The 17477-nt window shown below is 41.0% G+C and overlaps 1 protein-coding gene across 4 annotated transcripts in view; it reads right to left on the bottom strand.

Moving 5' to 3' along the window:
* Positions 1–17477, bottom strand: part of ADAMTS9 (ADAM metallopeptidase with thrombospondin type 1 motif 9) — a 165140-nt gene that overhangs the window by 98501 nt on the left and 49162 nt on the right. For all 4 annotated transcript variants that reach the window (XM_014859294.3, XM_070493017.1, XM_070493019.1 and 1 more), the window contains 7 exons: positions 11721–11902; positions 11493–11629; positions 9834–9951; positions 9488–9583; positions 1738–1904; positions 1516–1645; positions 293–419 (listed from right to left, as the gene is read on the bottom strand). In XM_014859294.3, coding sequence (XP_014714780.3) covers positions 293–419; positions 1516–1645; positions 1738–1904; positions 9488–9583; positions 9834–9951; positions 11493–11629; positions 11721–11902 — 957 coding nt within the window. The remainder of the gene's footprint in view (positions 1–292; positions 420–1515; positions 1646–1737; positions 1905–9487; positions 9584–9833; positions 9952–11492; positions 11630–11720; positions 11903–17477) is intronic.

Genomic DNA, 17477 nt, shown 5'->3' with positions numbered 1-17477 from the left:
CATAATAACACCTACGTAGTGAGTTGTGAGGGTCAAACGAGAACTTTTTTTGGCAAGTGCTGTACTCTGTTAGCTATTTTTAATTCTTAGAAGAAGAACAAGGAATCTGCAGGCATATGTCTTAGATAATCAGTTTCAGAGGGATGGGAAATTGGCTAATGCTCATTTCACTGAAACACAAGGAAGGGGGACGACAGACCAACCCCTCCTCTTTCTGCTCCTCACATGCAGAGACCTCCTACAAGACCCTCACAACTCAGCAGTAAAGACCACGAGGAAACACCGGCCTCACCTCAGGTCACAATCCGTGCCGCAAGGTTCAGTAATGGGTCCTGGCTGGGGCAGCCGATCGCATCTTTGATCAGAAACTGTAAGCTGATCAGATTCCCTGGTGCAGACAAGTTTTCGTTTCCGCTCCCCTAAGCAGGGAGGAAAAAAATTATTCAGAGAAAGTAATCTAATCCATAAACTATTTAGACCAGGGATTGGCAAACATTTTCTGTAAAGGGGTAGATAGTAAGTACTTTTGCTTTTGTGGACCACATGACCTCTGTCACAACTACTCAACTCTGCCATTATAGGGCAAAAACAGCCGCTCAGAGATAATACATAAAAAATTGGTGTGGTTGTGTTCCAATCAAACTTTATTTATAAAAGCAGGCAGCGGACTGTATTTGACCCACTGGTTATAGTTTGCCAACCTCCTAAGTTAGGCGAAAGGAAACAAAATAAATAACATATAAGATGACTACTAAATCTACGTCTCTGGGAAATCAAAATGGCAGAGCTGATTTTATGTGGCTTTACACACGTGTGTAAACCACTTAGGATGAGGAAACCTAACACACCCTGAATCTCTTAAACATCTCAACCTGCCAGCCAAAAGTGACAGACAGACTCAGAGAAAGGAGATCAGCGAATGCATCCAGATAGAACGGTTTATTCACTGCATGTATTTGGCTATTTCTTTAAAAAAAAAAAAATTAAAAACACCTCAATTCCTTTTTTTAAAAAAAAAATAACTCAAAGTGAAGTAAGTCAGATAGAGAAAGACAAGTAGTATATGATCTCACTTATATGTGAGATCTAAAAAGAAAGCCAAACTCATGGAAACAGAGAACAGATTGGTGGTTTCCAGAGGCAGGGGGTGGGGAGGTAGGCAAAATGGGTGGAAGTGGTCAGGGTACAAACTTCCAGTTATAAGACAAATAAGTTCTGGAGGTGCAATGTACAGCATGGTGATTACAGTTAACAATACTGTATTGTATATTTGAAAGGTGCTAAGAGAACAGATCTTAAAAGTTCTCATCACAAGAAGAAAATAATTTGTAACTATGCGTAGTGATGAATGATAACTAAACTTATTGTGGTAATCATTTTGCAATACATAAAATCATTATGTTGTATACCTTAAACTTAATGTTACATGTCAATTATATCTCAATAAAACTGGAAAAACAAAAAAAAACAAAAAGAAAACCTCAGATCCCCAAAATTCAACCTAAAAGCAGATACCTTGGCAGGGTTTGCTGCATGCTTGCCAGGGCCCATGACTGTTCCAGTAAAACTGCTGGGGTTTGTCTTCAATTGGAATATTGAAAGAATAGCGCACGTCGGGGTTGTACAACTTTCCCACCGACAACACCTGGGAGGTGCAGACAAAACGGAGAGGATGTTTGCCAGTCTGGTGACTCCAAGTGGAAGAAAAGGGTCATGGGCTCATGGCCAAGTTTTTACCTGAAGCAAAAGTTCTTGTTCAATTCGGTCTGTGGAGTTTATTCTTTCTACTACGTTGTCGGACCCGCTGTACTCTATCACAGCATTCCCAACACGGATTTCCCTTTTGGACATTGTGACAACGAAGTCACCATTTAGCAAGAATTCACCTTTACTGCTTGATAAAGCTGTAGATGAGAAAAGAGAATTCGCTGATTTGTTGCCAATGACCCGCTATTTGAAACATGAAATAACACTTTGATAGGCAGAGTGTCAGAGTGCAAAGAATGTGGACTTTTCAGCCAGACATGCATGGACTCAAATCCTAGTTTTGTCACTTGCCAGCTATGTGGCCTTGAGAAATCACTTTCCTTCTCTCAGTCTCCATTTCTTTATCTCTAAAATGGAGATAAAAGCACCTACCCCTCGTGGTGCCTGTGAAAATTAAGTGAAATACAACACAAGGGTCCTAATTAGCCTCGGTTTTGTTATACAGGGCCCACAGTTACAGATGGAAGCCGAAGTGTTATGATCTGAAAATATATACTAATTAACTGAACACTTAGAAAATTGGTTCCCACACAAATATCCCTCTCTACTTTATATTAGATTTAGCTGAGCCTATTAAATCCTTGTTAGTCTTCTTTGTTTGACAGATGTTGAAATCTGAAAATCCATGGCCAATATGATGCTCCAAGGTCATTTTTCCATTGAGGCCCACTCCGGTAGCCAGCCTCCAACATGGTGCCAACAATTGTTGCTTCCTGGTAGTCACGCCCTGTGTCATCCCCTCCCATGTTAAATATCAGTAACTGTAATAACTAGGATATTGTGGAAATGACCGAGTGTGACTTCCAAGACCAGCTCAAAGACACTGTGGCTCCACCTTGCTCCTCCTTGAATCTCTGGTTTTGGGAGAAGCCAACAGCCACACTGTAAGGATACCCCAGCAGCCCCATTGAGGGGCCTCCTGCAAACAGCAGTGAAGAACTGAAGCCTTTTGCCAGCAGCATCAGAGTGAGGCATCTATGACGTGGATCCACCAGCTCCAGTGAAACTTTCAGATGCAATCACAGCCCTAACTGAAGTCTTAACTGCCACCTCATGAGAGATCTCAAGCCAGAAACACCCAACTATGCTGTTTCCAAATTCCTAACACACAACAACAGGGAAATAGTATATGTTTGTTGCTCTAAGCCACTGTGTCTCATGACAATTTGTTAAACAGTAAAAGATGCTTAACACACCTACCCAGACAGTTCTTTTTAAAACTGCAACTCCCTCCCAAAGCCAGCACAGATCCCATACTTCCCATCCCATTTCCCACCTTTCCCACCTAATTTTCCTCCATAGCACTTTGTTTGGGCTCTCTCTCCCCAAACAAGAATGTAAGCTCCATGAGCGCAAGGATTTTTTGGACTGATTTCTTCACAGTTACATCCCTGCTTCTGAAAGAATACATGGTAGACGCTCATTAAATACTTTTTTTTGGAAGAATGAATGAATCTACTACAGATCTTGAAAAAGACGAAATAATCAGTGAACTGAAAAAGTATGTAATGTTGAAGAACTGCCTGAGTCAAGCACCAAAATATTGGCCAACTGAGAACCTGACAGTGTTAGACCAGAGACTTGAGAAAATTGACAAGCAAGATAAAATGACAGCTGTTTCAGAAAGAATAATTTATTTATCAAAGTGTAAAGAGAGACTTTTGAGAAAGTGAATAAAGCTCCAGAAAGCTTTTATAAAAATGACTCCCTTTCAGAGTTTACTGTTAAATTCAAACTTTAATGTACTAACAATATACTGCTCTGCTATCATATGACTTGACTGGAAAACTTAGGCAAAAATATTTATCAGTTGCTTTATTCTCCATTCTGAAAACCCAGGCATGATTGAAATTAAAGCATAATTTTGTTGAATATAAGAAAAAATAAATTTATTTTCATACTTTCTGACTAATTTCTCAAGATAAAATCCCAATCATTTCTTCGCTCCCCCCCCCCCCAGTATCTATTATAAAATTTTGGTTTTATTTTAGGTACCATTTTTTTTTTTTCAGTACCATCTCTCCTTGAATAATGAATCCTTCTGAGCATCGGGCTTGACATGAAACAGACACTCAAAAAATCATAGCTATTAAACATTTGGGCCCTGAACAAAATAGAAAAAAGCTCCTCACCTTTTGTAAGTTATGCATGATTGGCAAATCTCAGCAGGAAGAGAACCCTTGAAATGCACAAGTCATGTTTTTAGGTGAATAAAGGGAACTTGGAAATTCAACTCATGGATAGTAAATACACTTAATCCCAGGCACCAGTGTCAATCAATTGGTACCAGCTGCCCAAGAAACTATGCAGAGCAGGATTCATGGGTAGCATCGTGTCTCAGCATCATTTTAATGACATATGTCTTGGCTGTGGGGTGGGGAACCGCCAAGAGGTCCTAGGTATTTGCCAGATGCTCAGCTGTCTTTCATTGATTCAGGTGATGCGCTGTCTTCCCCCATGCAGGCCAGAAGCAATGTGTATATAGAAGAGGTTTGGAGGATTTAGGGAAGTAAGTGTCGTACCCCCATGCAGAGATTACAGAGGGCTGAGATGAAGCTCTCAGTGTTCTCTGTGGCTCAGTAGCAGCAGTGCCCTTGTTTTCTCGGACATGGGAATCTTACAGAGTTCATTCAGTTGGACTCTGTCCTGATGCAAGGACTATTCTTTGCAGGATCAGGAATTAACTGCATCGAATTCCTATCCCTAATCCAGCACTTCACTTACTAGAATTCCTACCCATGGAAGCCTCATTTGGCCCTGAGGGAAGAATAAGATGTCTTCATTTGAAATGGTAGGGAAGAAGGCAGTGACATACGGAAAAAGTGTTTAAAAAGATAATAAACTCTCCAAAATCTTGGTTTCTTCTTCTTGGCTCAAAATCCTTTGACAATCCCTACTACTACAGAATTTAGTTCAAACTCCTTAGCATAACCTTCCTGTATCATTACAAATCTTATTCTGACATATCTTCCAGTCTCACCATTCACTCCCACCAATAAACCTCAATTTCTAGCCATGTATATCCCCATGTAGGTCAGCCATACACTTTTCTATGTGGAGGCAGGAAATTGAAGCAGTTAAAGATGTAGGATCTGAAGTCAGACCAATAAGGATTCTCTTTCCACTTTCTGTTTGTATCAGCTTGGGTAAGTTACTTAACCTCTCTAAGCCTCAGTTTCTTCCTCTGTATAATGGGTTTCTCATAGGATTGTTATGAACATTAAACATGATAGTACATATAGGCTTTCATTCCTGGCAAATCATAATGCCTTCATATGCACTGTCTTCTTATCATACCTTTACAGATGCCTAATTTATGGATGAGAAAAGCATGACTTAAATTTATTAAAATACTTTCCCAAGTCACTTGGACAGATAACTTCTAATCACAAAAGTCTGTCCCCAAAGCCTGTCAACCACTCAAGTTTTCCAAGAAGGAAGTCAACAAACGTCAGTTAAATGAGTGAACGAATTTATGCATTCTTTCTTTTATGTACAGATAGAAACCAACTATGTTTAGCTACAGGTTTTTAAAAACTTAAGTTGTTTGTTTGCTAGCCTGCATGAGCCCCTTTAGTAAAGTGACCATTTAAAAATGCACTTTTATAAGCCCAAGAAAGATCCCAGTGCATAGTAGGTGCTCAATCAAATGGTGTTGAAAGAATGAGCGACTGATTGAACCTGACATTCATGACAAGGAGAACAGAGTGCTTCCAGCCAAATGACTGCCTCCCTGTCAGTGTCAACCTCTGATAATTTCGTCTCCTCTGCAACTCCTACAGTGGGAGACCCATCAGTCACGCAAGATGCAGGAGTTTCAATGGGTCACTGATTGGAGACAAGGTTGTTTCCGTGGCACCTCAGGCATCCACGGTGATGGCAGGCTGTGCTGCCAACAAAATCACCCAGTTCTTTGAAGTGAAGTTGCATGCTAGCTACCCAGCTGATGTTTCACGTAAAGAGGGGAAATGAGATGTCACGAGGCCAGTGCTGTAAATTAAACAATAATCCAGTTTTGTTCATATTCAAAGAGCAATCATCTATTCTACGTTAATTCTGGGGCTCCTTCCTAATGTCTCCAGCCTTCTTCTCATGCTTATGCCCATCTGGCCATTTCACCCTTCACTGCATGCTTTTTATCCCGGTAGATGGTGAGTAGAGAATGAGATAGGAGTCATCAGGTGAAATGAAGTTCCTGCTTTATCTTGAACTGAATCGATTCCTGTCTTCCCATTGGCACAATTAATCAAGTTTTAAGTGTACTGGAGACAAATAAGTATCACAGAAATGGCTCGTTTTTCTCCTAAAGAAATATGAACATCACGGCACTGGGTGCAACTTGGCTTTAACCCAACAGGAGGGAGGGGTCTATGTGAAAGGATGACCTTTGACAGGGAGACTTTCTGCTTCGGTACCTTGTGAAACAAATAGTTTCCTGAAAACAACAGTCCACTGCCCAACCTCCCACTAATGCGATTAGGGAGCTAATTTCCTGGGTTGGTTTTCCTCCCATTTCACCCATCAGAGCAGGGTTGCTACAAAGACCCTCTCTCCTGGAAATTGCTCCCTCACCAAGACATGCGGAAAGAGTATGGCTTGATTGACCTTTAAAAAAATGTGAGGGATGAGGATGAAGATCGCTTAGCAACCGAACAGCTGTGAGTGGACTCCAGCAAGACTCAACTGTGGGTTTTAAAACCTCCTTAGAGCATTTGCTGCACCTTCCTTCAAGCCAAGAGTAAACATTTACACACGCCAGATTTGATGACAACATCATATTCTTCCTAACTTGTTAAGAAACCACCGTAAGGTTCAAAGGCTCTGAGGTCTTGACTTTCACACTCAGTGAACTGTGACTTGCCATCTATGTTTGCACACTTTTCATGTGCTCCAGAGAGATGTTCTGTGGCCAACAGGTGACTTTTACCAAAAGATTCCATTAAAGGGCAATGACTGCCTCAGACTGCCTGTCCCAGGTGACAAATCTTCTTTAATTTTGCTTTCATTCTTTACAAGGAGATTAAGAAACCTCCAGTGAGGAATAAAAGGTTATCAGGAGGCTGTCCCCAATTCAGGTGCCGGATCCAGGTTGATGAGGCTGAAGTGAACTGAGGTCACTACTTGGAAGATTATTTTTTCAAAAAGGAGAAGAATACAGAAGAATCCTTCTCCTTTTCAAGGAGAAGAAAGGAACAGCTCAACACCACTTTGGGCTCTCAGGAAATTAATTAATAAAGGAAGCTGCATGCAATGCCGCTGGATTTAATTAGGAAGTAGTAAGGCCACCGCACTCACATGCTCAAATTTATAACCCAGTGCACGAAGAAAAATGCTTGACTCATTCTGCACAGTGGTGGAACGAGAAATGTGGGCTTCTCAAAAAATAATTTGAAAATAGTCCCCAAGAACTTTGTTAATTATAAAGTCACCACTCATTTGGATATTTAGAGTGGGAAAAAGCTGATGCAGCCACTGAGTAATTGATTCCAAGTAAGACTTTACTCATCCCCCATTAAGCACATAGTAGGTCCTCAATAAAGACATCACGAGCAATGGTTGTTCAATAATTCAGCTTTCATTTACTTAGCACATGTATGTGGAGACTTTATATGAGCAGCTAAAGATATGAAGACAGCCTCTGAACTAGTGGTCATGTGGATACGTAAGAAACAAATTGTCATCTCAGTTGACGGCAACTCCATCCTTTCAGTTGCTCAGGTCAAAACCTTGGAGTCACTTTTGACTCCTTCCTTTCTCTCACATACCATATTCAATCCATCAACAAATTATGATGCCTCCACCTTCGAAAGACATCCAGAATTGGACCACGTACCACCACCTCCACTGTTCTCACTGGAGGCCAAGCCACCAGTATCTCTCTCATAGATTATTGCAATTACTTCCTAACCAGTCTGCCTGCTTCTACCCTGTACACTTAACCCACCATCTATTCTCAACGTAAAAGCCAGAGTGTTCCTCTGAAAATATAAATACGATTAGATCACGTCATTCCTCAGTTCAAAACCTCCAGTAGCTCCCCACGTCTCTCAGAGGACAAGTCCTTTCACTGGCTAGACAGTCCTCTATGATCTAGTCCTCACACCTATTTAACCTCATAGGACTCTCTTCTGTGCTGAGGGAGCTCCAGACACTGGCCTCCCTCTATTCTTAGAACAATCCAGACAAGTTCCTCCTTCAAGGATTTTGCACCAGCTGTTCCCTCTACCTGGAATGCTCTTCCCCTAGGTATCACTTATCATTTCCTTCATTTCAAACACTTTAACTCCACTGTTCCCAGCCCACCCTTGGTATCACCATTTCCCTTATGTTGCCCTATTTTCTAACAGCACTTACCACCTTCTAACAGTATATAGTTTGCTTATCGATTAAGTTATTGTCCATCTACTCCCACTAAAAAGCAAGTTCCAAAAAGATAGCAATTTTTGTTTATTTTTATTTTTTGTTACGTTTACTCATTGTGCCCAGAACAGTGCCTGGCACATACTAAATAAGTAAATGAATGAATGATGACATACTGCAGAAAATGCTGTAATGGAGTCCACGTATGAATATTGTACTTGACTAGCATGCTTGGCTAAAAGATCATTGTCTATCCATGAAAGAGTTCACACAGACATTCCAAAGTACAGATACAGGTTCTAATTTGACTCCATAAATACTCATTTACTAGCTCAATACGTCCAAATGTAAGGAGTAGGCCTCCACAGAGGCTGGATTCAGATGGATCAGTAGAGTTCCTGTCTGGACATTGTAAGAGAGAAAGTATATTAATTTCTTTTAAAAATTGACTGCCCAGCAAGATTGCCCTGATTTCTTCAAGATCTGAATGCAAGGCATGTGCTTTTCAGGGCTAGGAGGAGTCTGGTTGTGCAAGGTGACCAGCTGAACCCCTTCCAGTCACAACCTCACTCCCTATGTCCTTCTTATTAAAAATGGCTGGGCAAATTTCATATCACTTATGGCAGTTTACAGAATGACAAGTTGAAGTGGGACTGAGCTGAGCAAACTGCTAAAAATGAACACAGGGTTGCTGGTGTGTTGTGGTCTAAATACAAGGAAGAAATCTGAAGTAATCATGTACCTGGGCCTGGTGAGAGAAGGAGGAAGAATCCAGAAAGCAACATTCTGGTAACGTTGACAAGCTCTATAAACATTCTAATTCAAATGTCTACTAACAGTCTAGTAATGTCTGGGCCATTCTAGTAACGACAAGAGAAAAATATTGCCACTACAGACCCTTTTGGAATGACCACGCATAATGAAATACTGAGTAAGTCTACCAGTGGTCTGCTATCGGTTAGAACTGATAACATAAAAATTAAATCAACTAATACCTCTAATAAAACATTTGCAAGTCAGTTACCCAAAGGACAGATTTTGTTTTTAAAAAAGAGAATAATGATTTTATATTAAACTTAAAAGTGAATACTTCCAAAATTTGACTTGGGGCCTTTCTATATTCTATGATCCAGAGTAAATCACCAGATATTGACTCGTATAATTACATGATTCTTAAATCAATACTCTGAGGGTGTATGTATGAGGGAGAAATAAAATAATGAATTTCAAGATTAACTTCTTTTATGAAAATACATGACACCTGAAAGCTCTCCACGTGTGACAGGGGAAGGAAGTAGCACGTGCCAACTGCTCCAGAGAGCCAGAATTCCCACAAATGGCAGGGGACACCCCATCTCACCTAAGTAGTTATCATCCTCTGATTTCCCTGAGAAACTGTGCTGCCGCACATCGATATTGGTAGCACCAGCTGGAATTCGGACCACAGTATTGTAACCTGAAATGAATTCAGCAGAAATTCAGCTCTCCACAGCACAGTTCACTTTCTCAAAGCATGGAATAAAAAGGGGGCAACAAAGGAATATAATATAATTCTCACTATTAGGGGCCTTATAGCCAGATGGGTAATGTACCTTAACGAGACTAATTTTACACTTGACATCAATACTTTCACATATCACACGTGGTTAACAATTTTGACACTTTGACCATTTTCTTTCTCATGGTTCTTAGGAACAAATTCTTACCATAATGGACTGTATTAAATGTCCCAGCCACTGTTTTGCACGAAGAATTATCGCCACCACAAACCCCACATTTATCTCTCCGGGCTTTTGAGTTTAAAACATGATCGCATCCAGCTTGCTTTTAAAAAGAAAATATTTGAAATAAATAGTAAGTATTATGGAGATTATAAAATAGCAAGTAATGTATTGCTTGGAATGATGTGTATTCAAAATGACAAGAAAGTTAAATCTCTTTAAACTTACAAGGGTTAAGAACTCAAATTGTATATCACTTTGCTATGGAAAATGTGGTCTTTGACTCAGCATCCCTGAGCATCCCTGACGCTATTAGGATTGCAGAATCTCAGCCCCACCCACATCTCCTGACTCACAGTAGATTTTCTGGCATGTTAACAAGATCCTCTGGTGCTTCACCTACAGGTTAAAGTTTGAGAAGCACTAGTCTACGAATAAGTGAAGCAAATGAAAATATTCCTCAGAAATATAAAAGAAGGAATGGTGAGTATCCAAACCAATTAAAGACCTCACGCCCCATCTTCAGGGAGCAGCTGTTGTCCACTCCAGGCTACTGCTGTCACGTAGAAATAGGAGTCCAGTGATGACGTTTCCCAATTTTTCAAGAGAAGCTGGCAAACTTGATTTTCTATGAAATCTCCTACGTTTAAATACTGGCTATGAATGGAGGACAAAGCATGACTGCAGGCCACCAGTTTGAGGCCTTCGGCCCCAAGTGACCTCCTGAATTTCCTCACATATTGATCCAATACGGCAGTGTAGACCGAGGTCTGAGAAAGACATCAGCAACAACCAGAAGATCAGGAGGAAAGAATTCATATTCTTATCCATTTTGTTCCTTTGTATGAACTAGTCTTTGAGTAGAAACTCAATGTGTTGCTACTGAACGGACTGACAAGGAAATCTGCCCTGTAGCTTGGGTCAGAAAGTGGGTGAAGCCCTCAGGGACTCTTTCAATCAAATCCTACGGACTAGGAACTCCAATCTGCCTTGGACCATCTGCAAGGAACACATGTATCATCTCAGAGCCTGGCTGTGTTAGGAATGATTTCTGAGGTGACAACAGTGAAATGGTATCAAGTTATCAAGTCCTGGAGAAATCATTGCTCTGATGCTTTACCATCTGCCAGAAGCTTCTTGATTCCCTTCCAAGAATATGGCTCAGGTAGAAGCTATCACACTTGACATCAGAAAGAGAAATCTGAGTGAGGCCAGGTCCTCCTCACGACATCTTTCTGGAGCAGAGCTATTCAGTCTAGAAAACTTGCTGTCAGGAAGGATCTGGGTTTAACCTTAAGCACTGAGGTTACAGTAAAGGAGTGAGAGTGTGAGTGTGAGTGTGTGAGTGTGTGTGTGTGTGTGTGTGTGTGTGTGTGTAAATTTTTGTAATAAATCTTCATGGGGAGGTTTTGTGCAGACCCTCACAGATGCTGAGAATGTCAAGAAAAATCTAGGGCAGTGGCTCTCAAACTTTGCATGCATCAGAATCAGGTGATGCTGATGCTGGTCTGGGGACCACACTTTGAGAACCACTGCCCTGGAGATAGTGCACAGATATTAGCAGCTGGTATTTTATCAAGGAAGCCACAAACCACAGCTTGCCAGCAAGACGACACAATGAAGAAAACGCCCTCTGGGACTTACCCGGCAAAGGCCTTGGACACAGATATCATTGGTGTCCTGGCCACATGGAGTTCCATCTACCACCCTGTCTCGGAGCTGATAGTAGGCTGTGTTCCCTGCCACCCTACAGAACAACTTGCACCGGTCCTTCATCAAAACTAGAGAGGAGAAACACAACGCAATGTGACTTTCATGCCTGGACCCCATGCCGTCCTGCCAACCGCAGCCACCTTCCCTGGATGCACTTACTTCCACTGTACTTAGGGACCCAGCGCACATTTGGAAGTAGACCATTGATGTTAAAATGTTTCCCGTCAAAGTGAGCACACTGTTCATCTCGGAAGTCTCGCTTCTGCTTGAGACATGGCTCTGTGTTGCAGGACTTAAATTTCATTCTACGCCCTACACAGTACTTCCCACCGTTTTTTGGCCTGAGAAAAGATAAAGAACACACACACTGTATTATAATGCATTTCTCCCCACCTCACTCTCTCACCTGTGGCTTCCTGTCTTCTAGGGAGGCAAATTTGAAGTGGCCAATGACAGAAGACTGGGCAAGGGCTGTGAAACCTGGGTTTGCATTCTGCCTTCAACATTATTAAGTGTACAACCTTGGGCAAGTCACTTAAGCAAGCCTCAGTCCATTGATCTGTAAAATGGGAAGGTGCTACCTGGTAAGGCTGTTTTGAGGGCAAAATGTTAGAGGATATAACTTAAAATTTGAAATACAAAGCCTGGGATCTATTAGGCCATTTTCTTTCTTCTTTCTCTCAAACATTCATAGTCCTTTAATTTTAAAAACATAGAAGGTGAAAGGTACAGATGATAGTCGGAATGCTTCCTGTTTACCGTCTGTACCATGATATTCTCACAGGAAACCATCCTAAAACTGGTGCCATTCATTCTCTCCCTCCTCGCTCACCACCAACCAGAGTTTTTGTTTTTGTTTTAGAAATAATACGAGATAAAGGGAATGCACTCATATTTTGACTAACTTAATAGAAGCAGCAGAGAGCAGAGTTAAAATTTCATTTACTTTTGTGTAACAAGGGTATGGAGTATGCCTTGTAAAGCATCACAGTGCAAATTTAATCTCGGCACGCAACCCCATCCAAGTATTTTCCAGATGTGGCCCAGAAAGTAAATTATACAACACATCTCCCAGCAGTCAACAGCTCACCAAATTCATCATGGAAATGGGAAGATCACAGAATCATAGGAAGCTGGGCTCTCCCACCCAGGGCTGGGGCAGCTCCGATTTCACAGCTACCCTAGGACATCTCTGAAACTGAAAGAAAGGTTTCCATCTTTCTCCTTTAGAATGAATCTTTCAGAGGAATGTGGTCCATAAGAAGAGTTTTTGCTTGGGGGAATGGGAAATACATCCATGGCCATAAAATAAAGAAGGAGAGGCAGTCTAACAGAGTGGGTAAGGCTCTGAGGTTGGATGTGGGTTCCAATTTTGGCACTATCCTCACTGTGTGACCTTAGTCAAAGTTCTTAGCCTTCCAGAGCTTCAGTTTTCCCCTTCTCTAAAATGAGTGCACACAGGAGATGCCTGAAAATGTTAGCTACTATGATCTTATATGTCAGCACTATCAATCTAATCTCATCTGATTTAGCAGTTTGTTCTGAGCACCAAATCTGAGTTATGATGTGGTTGGCACTGTGAGGCACGACTCAATGCTCCTGCAGAGTGCCTATGTCTCAGAGAGGGCTACTTGGCCCTCATACTGTTATAAACATGCTCCCTTGATCAGAGATTTGTAGAGTAAGGCAAGAGCATGGGCTTTGCAGTTACAAGCTGGGCAACTTTGTGTAAGCTAACTGGCCTCTCTGAGCTCTGTCCTGCACACGTAAAACAGAGATGATTCTGTGCACCTGAAAGGGTTGCTATAAATGAGGAGCTTAGCAAAGAGACTAATGAATATTTATTGTTGTTTATTTTGAAGAAGACTGCATCTAGGGATGCTAAACGGCACATAACACAGCAGTATCTTTGATTGTTTCCCCGTTAAACACAGGTAAGCTCATACACTTTATATCTGCACTGTGCACTTGACTCGCCCAAACTCTCTTGTACCTTGCCCAAAGGTAGAGCATGTGAGGTACTTTCATACCAAAGGACAGAAGGTTCAGAGAAGGTAAGTACTTTGCCCAAGATCACAGAGCTAATAACAGAACAGAGACAGGACTGGAATTCAAGCTTCCTAGGTTCTTTCTTTGTGCTCTTTCTGCTACATTATCCAGGAGCAATGGTCCAGAATCTTTTCTTTTTCTTTTTTGGTGCCATTTAGAGATACAGCTTTGGTTTCCTGGATACCAAGCTCTTCTCTTAGTGCCAAGGCACCCTAGTCTCATGCATAAAATATCACAGATTACACACAAATAATACATCAGGCTCATAGAGCTGTTTAAGTAAAATCTGTTTTAAATGTGCTATAAGGAAGATCCTTTTCATTTTTCCTCAAATTGAAATGATATTTATGGAATCTTTTTAAACATCCCAACCATGGTGGTTGGATCATTTAATAATTGCCTGAAAGTAACGCATATTCCTTTTACTTTGAAAATAAAATTTCTTAGAAGTTGACTTTTTTCTCTTTTAGTTCTCTTATAGGACGAGTCTTAACTTATTCCTGAAATGGATCAAATGCAGCAGCTGAAAATAGTTCATCCTTGTAGGTGGCTTCCCTTCAGATGGCAACAGTTCCCACCTTGGCTTGCTTTGACCACAATCAAATGGCAAATAGCATTTAGTGACTTATTTTTATAAATAACATTTTTTTAAATAAACAACATATAGAAAAACTCTACGTGAGAGGCATGATTGCTGAGGGTCATACATACGGACTCTGGAAACGGAGTTTGAATTCCAGCCCTGCCTCTTAATAGCAGTGCAATTTTGAGCAAGTTGCTTAATCTCTCTAAGCCTCAGTGTCCCTATCTGCACAAGGGAGATGATGCTAACAGGGTTGAGTGAGGGTTAACTGAGCTAATATATCCAAAGCACTCGAACAAAGCCTGCCACACAGCAAATGGTTAGCTATTACAAGGGTCTGCAAACTATAGCCCAAGGGCCAAATCCTGCCTGCTGCCTGTTTTTACGTGGCCATGGAATAAGAATAATTTTTACATTTTAAAGTAATTAAGAAAAAATAAAAAGAATATTTCAAGACACATAAGAATTACATGCAACTCAAATTTCGGCGTCCATGAATAAAGATTTATTAGCACATAGCCACAGTCATTCTTCACATATCCTCATATGCTCTACGTATGTTTCTCACTATCCTTGCAAGTTTGAATAGTTAGGGCAGAGATCCTATGATCCGCAAAGTCTAAAATATTAACAGAAAAATATTCCTTTATGGAAAAACATTCCTTTACGGTAAGTTTGCTGACCTCTGAGCTACTCTTGCGCATAGGCACCGGGCCACTTTCTACGAGGGCGCACAGCCATGCTGAGAGGTAGGGAGTGGCGTCCTTGTTTCTGAAGCCTTGTTTAAACTGAGTTCAGAAACGTTAAGTCACCTGGCAAGGTCACATGCCCATTACGTGAGAAGAGCTGGCTGAGGGACCAAGCAGCTCTCCCTGACCCAGAGCTCACGATCTGGCCCCTCTCCCATGCTGCCTCTCTGGAGACACAATTCTTTCCATATCAAAGCTTGTTCTGAGGGGCCGGCCCGGGGGCGCAGCAGTTAAGTTTGCATGTTCTGCTTTGGCAGCCTGGGGTTCACCGGTTCAGATCCCGGGTGTGGACATGGCACTACTTGGCAAGCCATGCTGTGGCAGGCGTCCCACATATAAAGTAGAGGAAGATGGGCACGGATGTTAGCTCAGGGCCAGTCTTCCTCAGCAAAAAGAGAAGAATTGGCAGTAGTTAGTTCAGGGCTAATCTTCCTCAAAAACAAAAACAAAAACAAAAACTTGTTCTGTGACTTTGTTTGCTTTTTATGTAAAGGCAGATTATATTTTATTAAAAACATAAATTTGCCCTTTGGAAACATACGGCCTTCCTCATCTCCTAGACAGTGCAGTCTCTCCCTGATTTGCATGTACCATGTAATGGGGGAAGGCTTTAGCCAACTGGACTTAGCTTTCAGCCCAGAAAAAATTCATGTTATAATTTAATAATTTAGCTGGATAGGAGTATTTTCTATGTAGGCAAATACTGAAAATTATAGGAAAGGCAGCTTCAAAAAATAATATTGACCACATTTTCCAAATATTAAGATCCTTTTAAAATATTTCACGTCAAATAGAGATGGAAAGAACTTAAGGAAATCGCTAGATTAATTACTATGAAAGTAACTATATTCAGCACGGCCAAGGTGAATCTATCTTTAAAGTACATATCATACAACATCCCCATTAACACACACAACGAGAATTCGTGATGCTGCGTGGCCAAAGGGAGGAAGGAATTTTTGCAAAGATCGTCACAGGTGCATTCTACCCTCAAGGAAAGCTAAACTTTGGCCTGCAAATGAGTTTGAATAGAAATCTCAACTTCTTTGTTTACTTACAATGAATTAGGGCAGGCAGTTTAGGGCGAACCTAGGAAGAAATTTCTAATGACACTATAGGCAGCGCCAGAAGGTGGTGCGTTTCTTAGGCTTGGAGGGCATTAAGAAGGGGTCAAATGACCAATGGCAGAGGATGCTGAAAGGCTATTCAAGGATTAGATGGGATGGGCTGGGGAGCTGTACTAGTAATCATTAATGATCCTTCCCAATGGGGCAGTCTATGGGACTGGATCTCTTTACTCATTCCTTAGTTAATGGTTCTCCCGCAATAACCAATTCTTGACCTTTTGAAATAAGTTCATCCAACTCAGTGCCCCAAAAACCTTTGCTGCAATTCTTTACAGCCCAATTGGGAGACTGGATTTCTTAGATGAAATAAGCATACGTCTATTCTCTTTTACATAAGATTTCACAAGCAGTTGCTACATGAAAGCTTAAGTGGGAAATATCTAGTTTAGGATCTTGTCTTTTTCTCAACTCTATCAGTTTATTTTTTAATTTAACCTATCTCTTAATTTAAAAGCAAAATAGAAGCACTAGAAGAGGGAAATGCTTTGTCTTTCCTAAAGAACTAGGGTGACTTTTATTTTGATGGACTGTAATAATTCTATAAACCATGTTGTTCCAATCACCAGGAAGCTCAGGGCCAAATTTAGAACATAAAATATCAAGTCTGGAGCCCAGCGGCCTGAGGGTACACCTTCTAGTTTCAGTGCTTGGTCTTGTCTTGACACACTAAGTTATGTTTTTGGTGGTTCTGATTTTAAATATTACTCTGTTACATGTTTCTTATAGATCTGCTGACCATATAATTAATTGTCCACTCAGGATACTTTGCAAATAAGAAGGGGGCGCTATTAATAACTTCTCCAGGACAACAGATGTGAACTGGGACGGTCCTTACTCACCAGAGAGTATGCTCACCTTACCTGTAGGGCATGGGTCAAAAAGGAGATTAAAAAAATAAATAAAGCATTTAAAGACAAAATATTAGGGCCCCATTCTCACGATGCAAACCTGTAGCCCTGTATACCAGTTGAGCCTGAAAACTTTTAGACTAGAATTAGAAGTGTATGGCTTCTACAGCTTGCTCATTCAGTACAGTGTAATCCCTTGTGTATGGCAAGGCTACTTCCTTTTTTCAGCTTTTATGCTTTCAAGGAAAAAAACCTAAAAATATAGCATAAAGTGTCTGGATGCTAAATAAATACAATCTTGAATCACATGAATATTGTGAAAAAATAAAAACAATCCTGTGTTCTTAATAGAGACATACCTGGGATTCTAAAAATGCAGCTCGGCATTGTACTCAAAGGGCTCCCCAAACTGAGCGAAGGCATGTTGCCAGCAAAGGGGGGGGCACCGTTCTCCTCAAACTCCTTGAAGATCAGGACAGCAACCACTTCTCCATTCTACCTAATGAACCATCTGTCTGTGATTTCTCTGAACAAGCTTTTAAACTGAGCTCTGGATCTGA

This window comes from Equus asinus, chromosome 21 (genome assembly GCF_041296235.1).
Source record: "Equus asinus isolate D_3611 breed Donkey chromosome 21, EquAss-T2T_v2, whole genome shotgun sequence".
NCBI lineage: Eukaryota > Metazoa > Chordata > Mammalia > Perissodactyla > Equidae > Equus > Equus asinus.
Note: the sequence above shows the minus strand (reverse complement) of the source record. Positions and strands in the feature narration are given on the sequence as shown.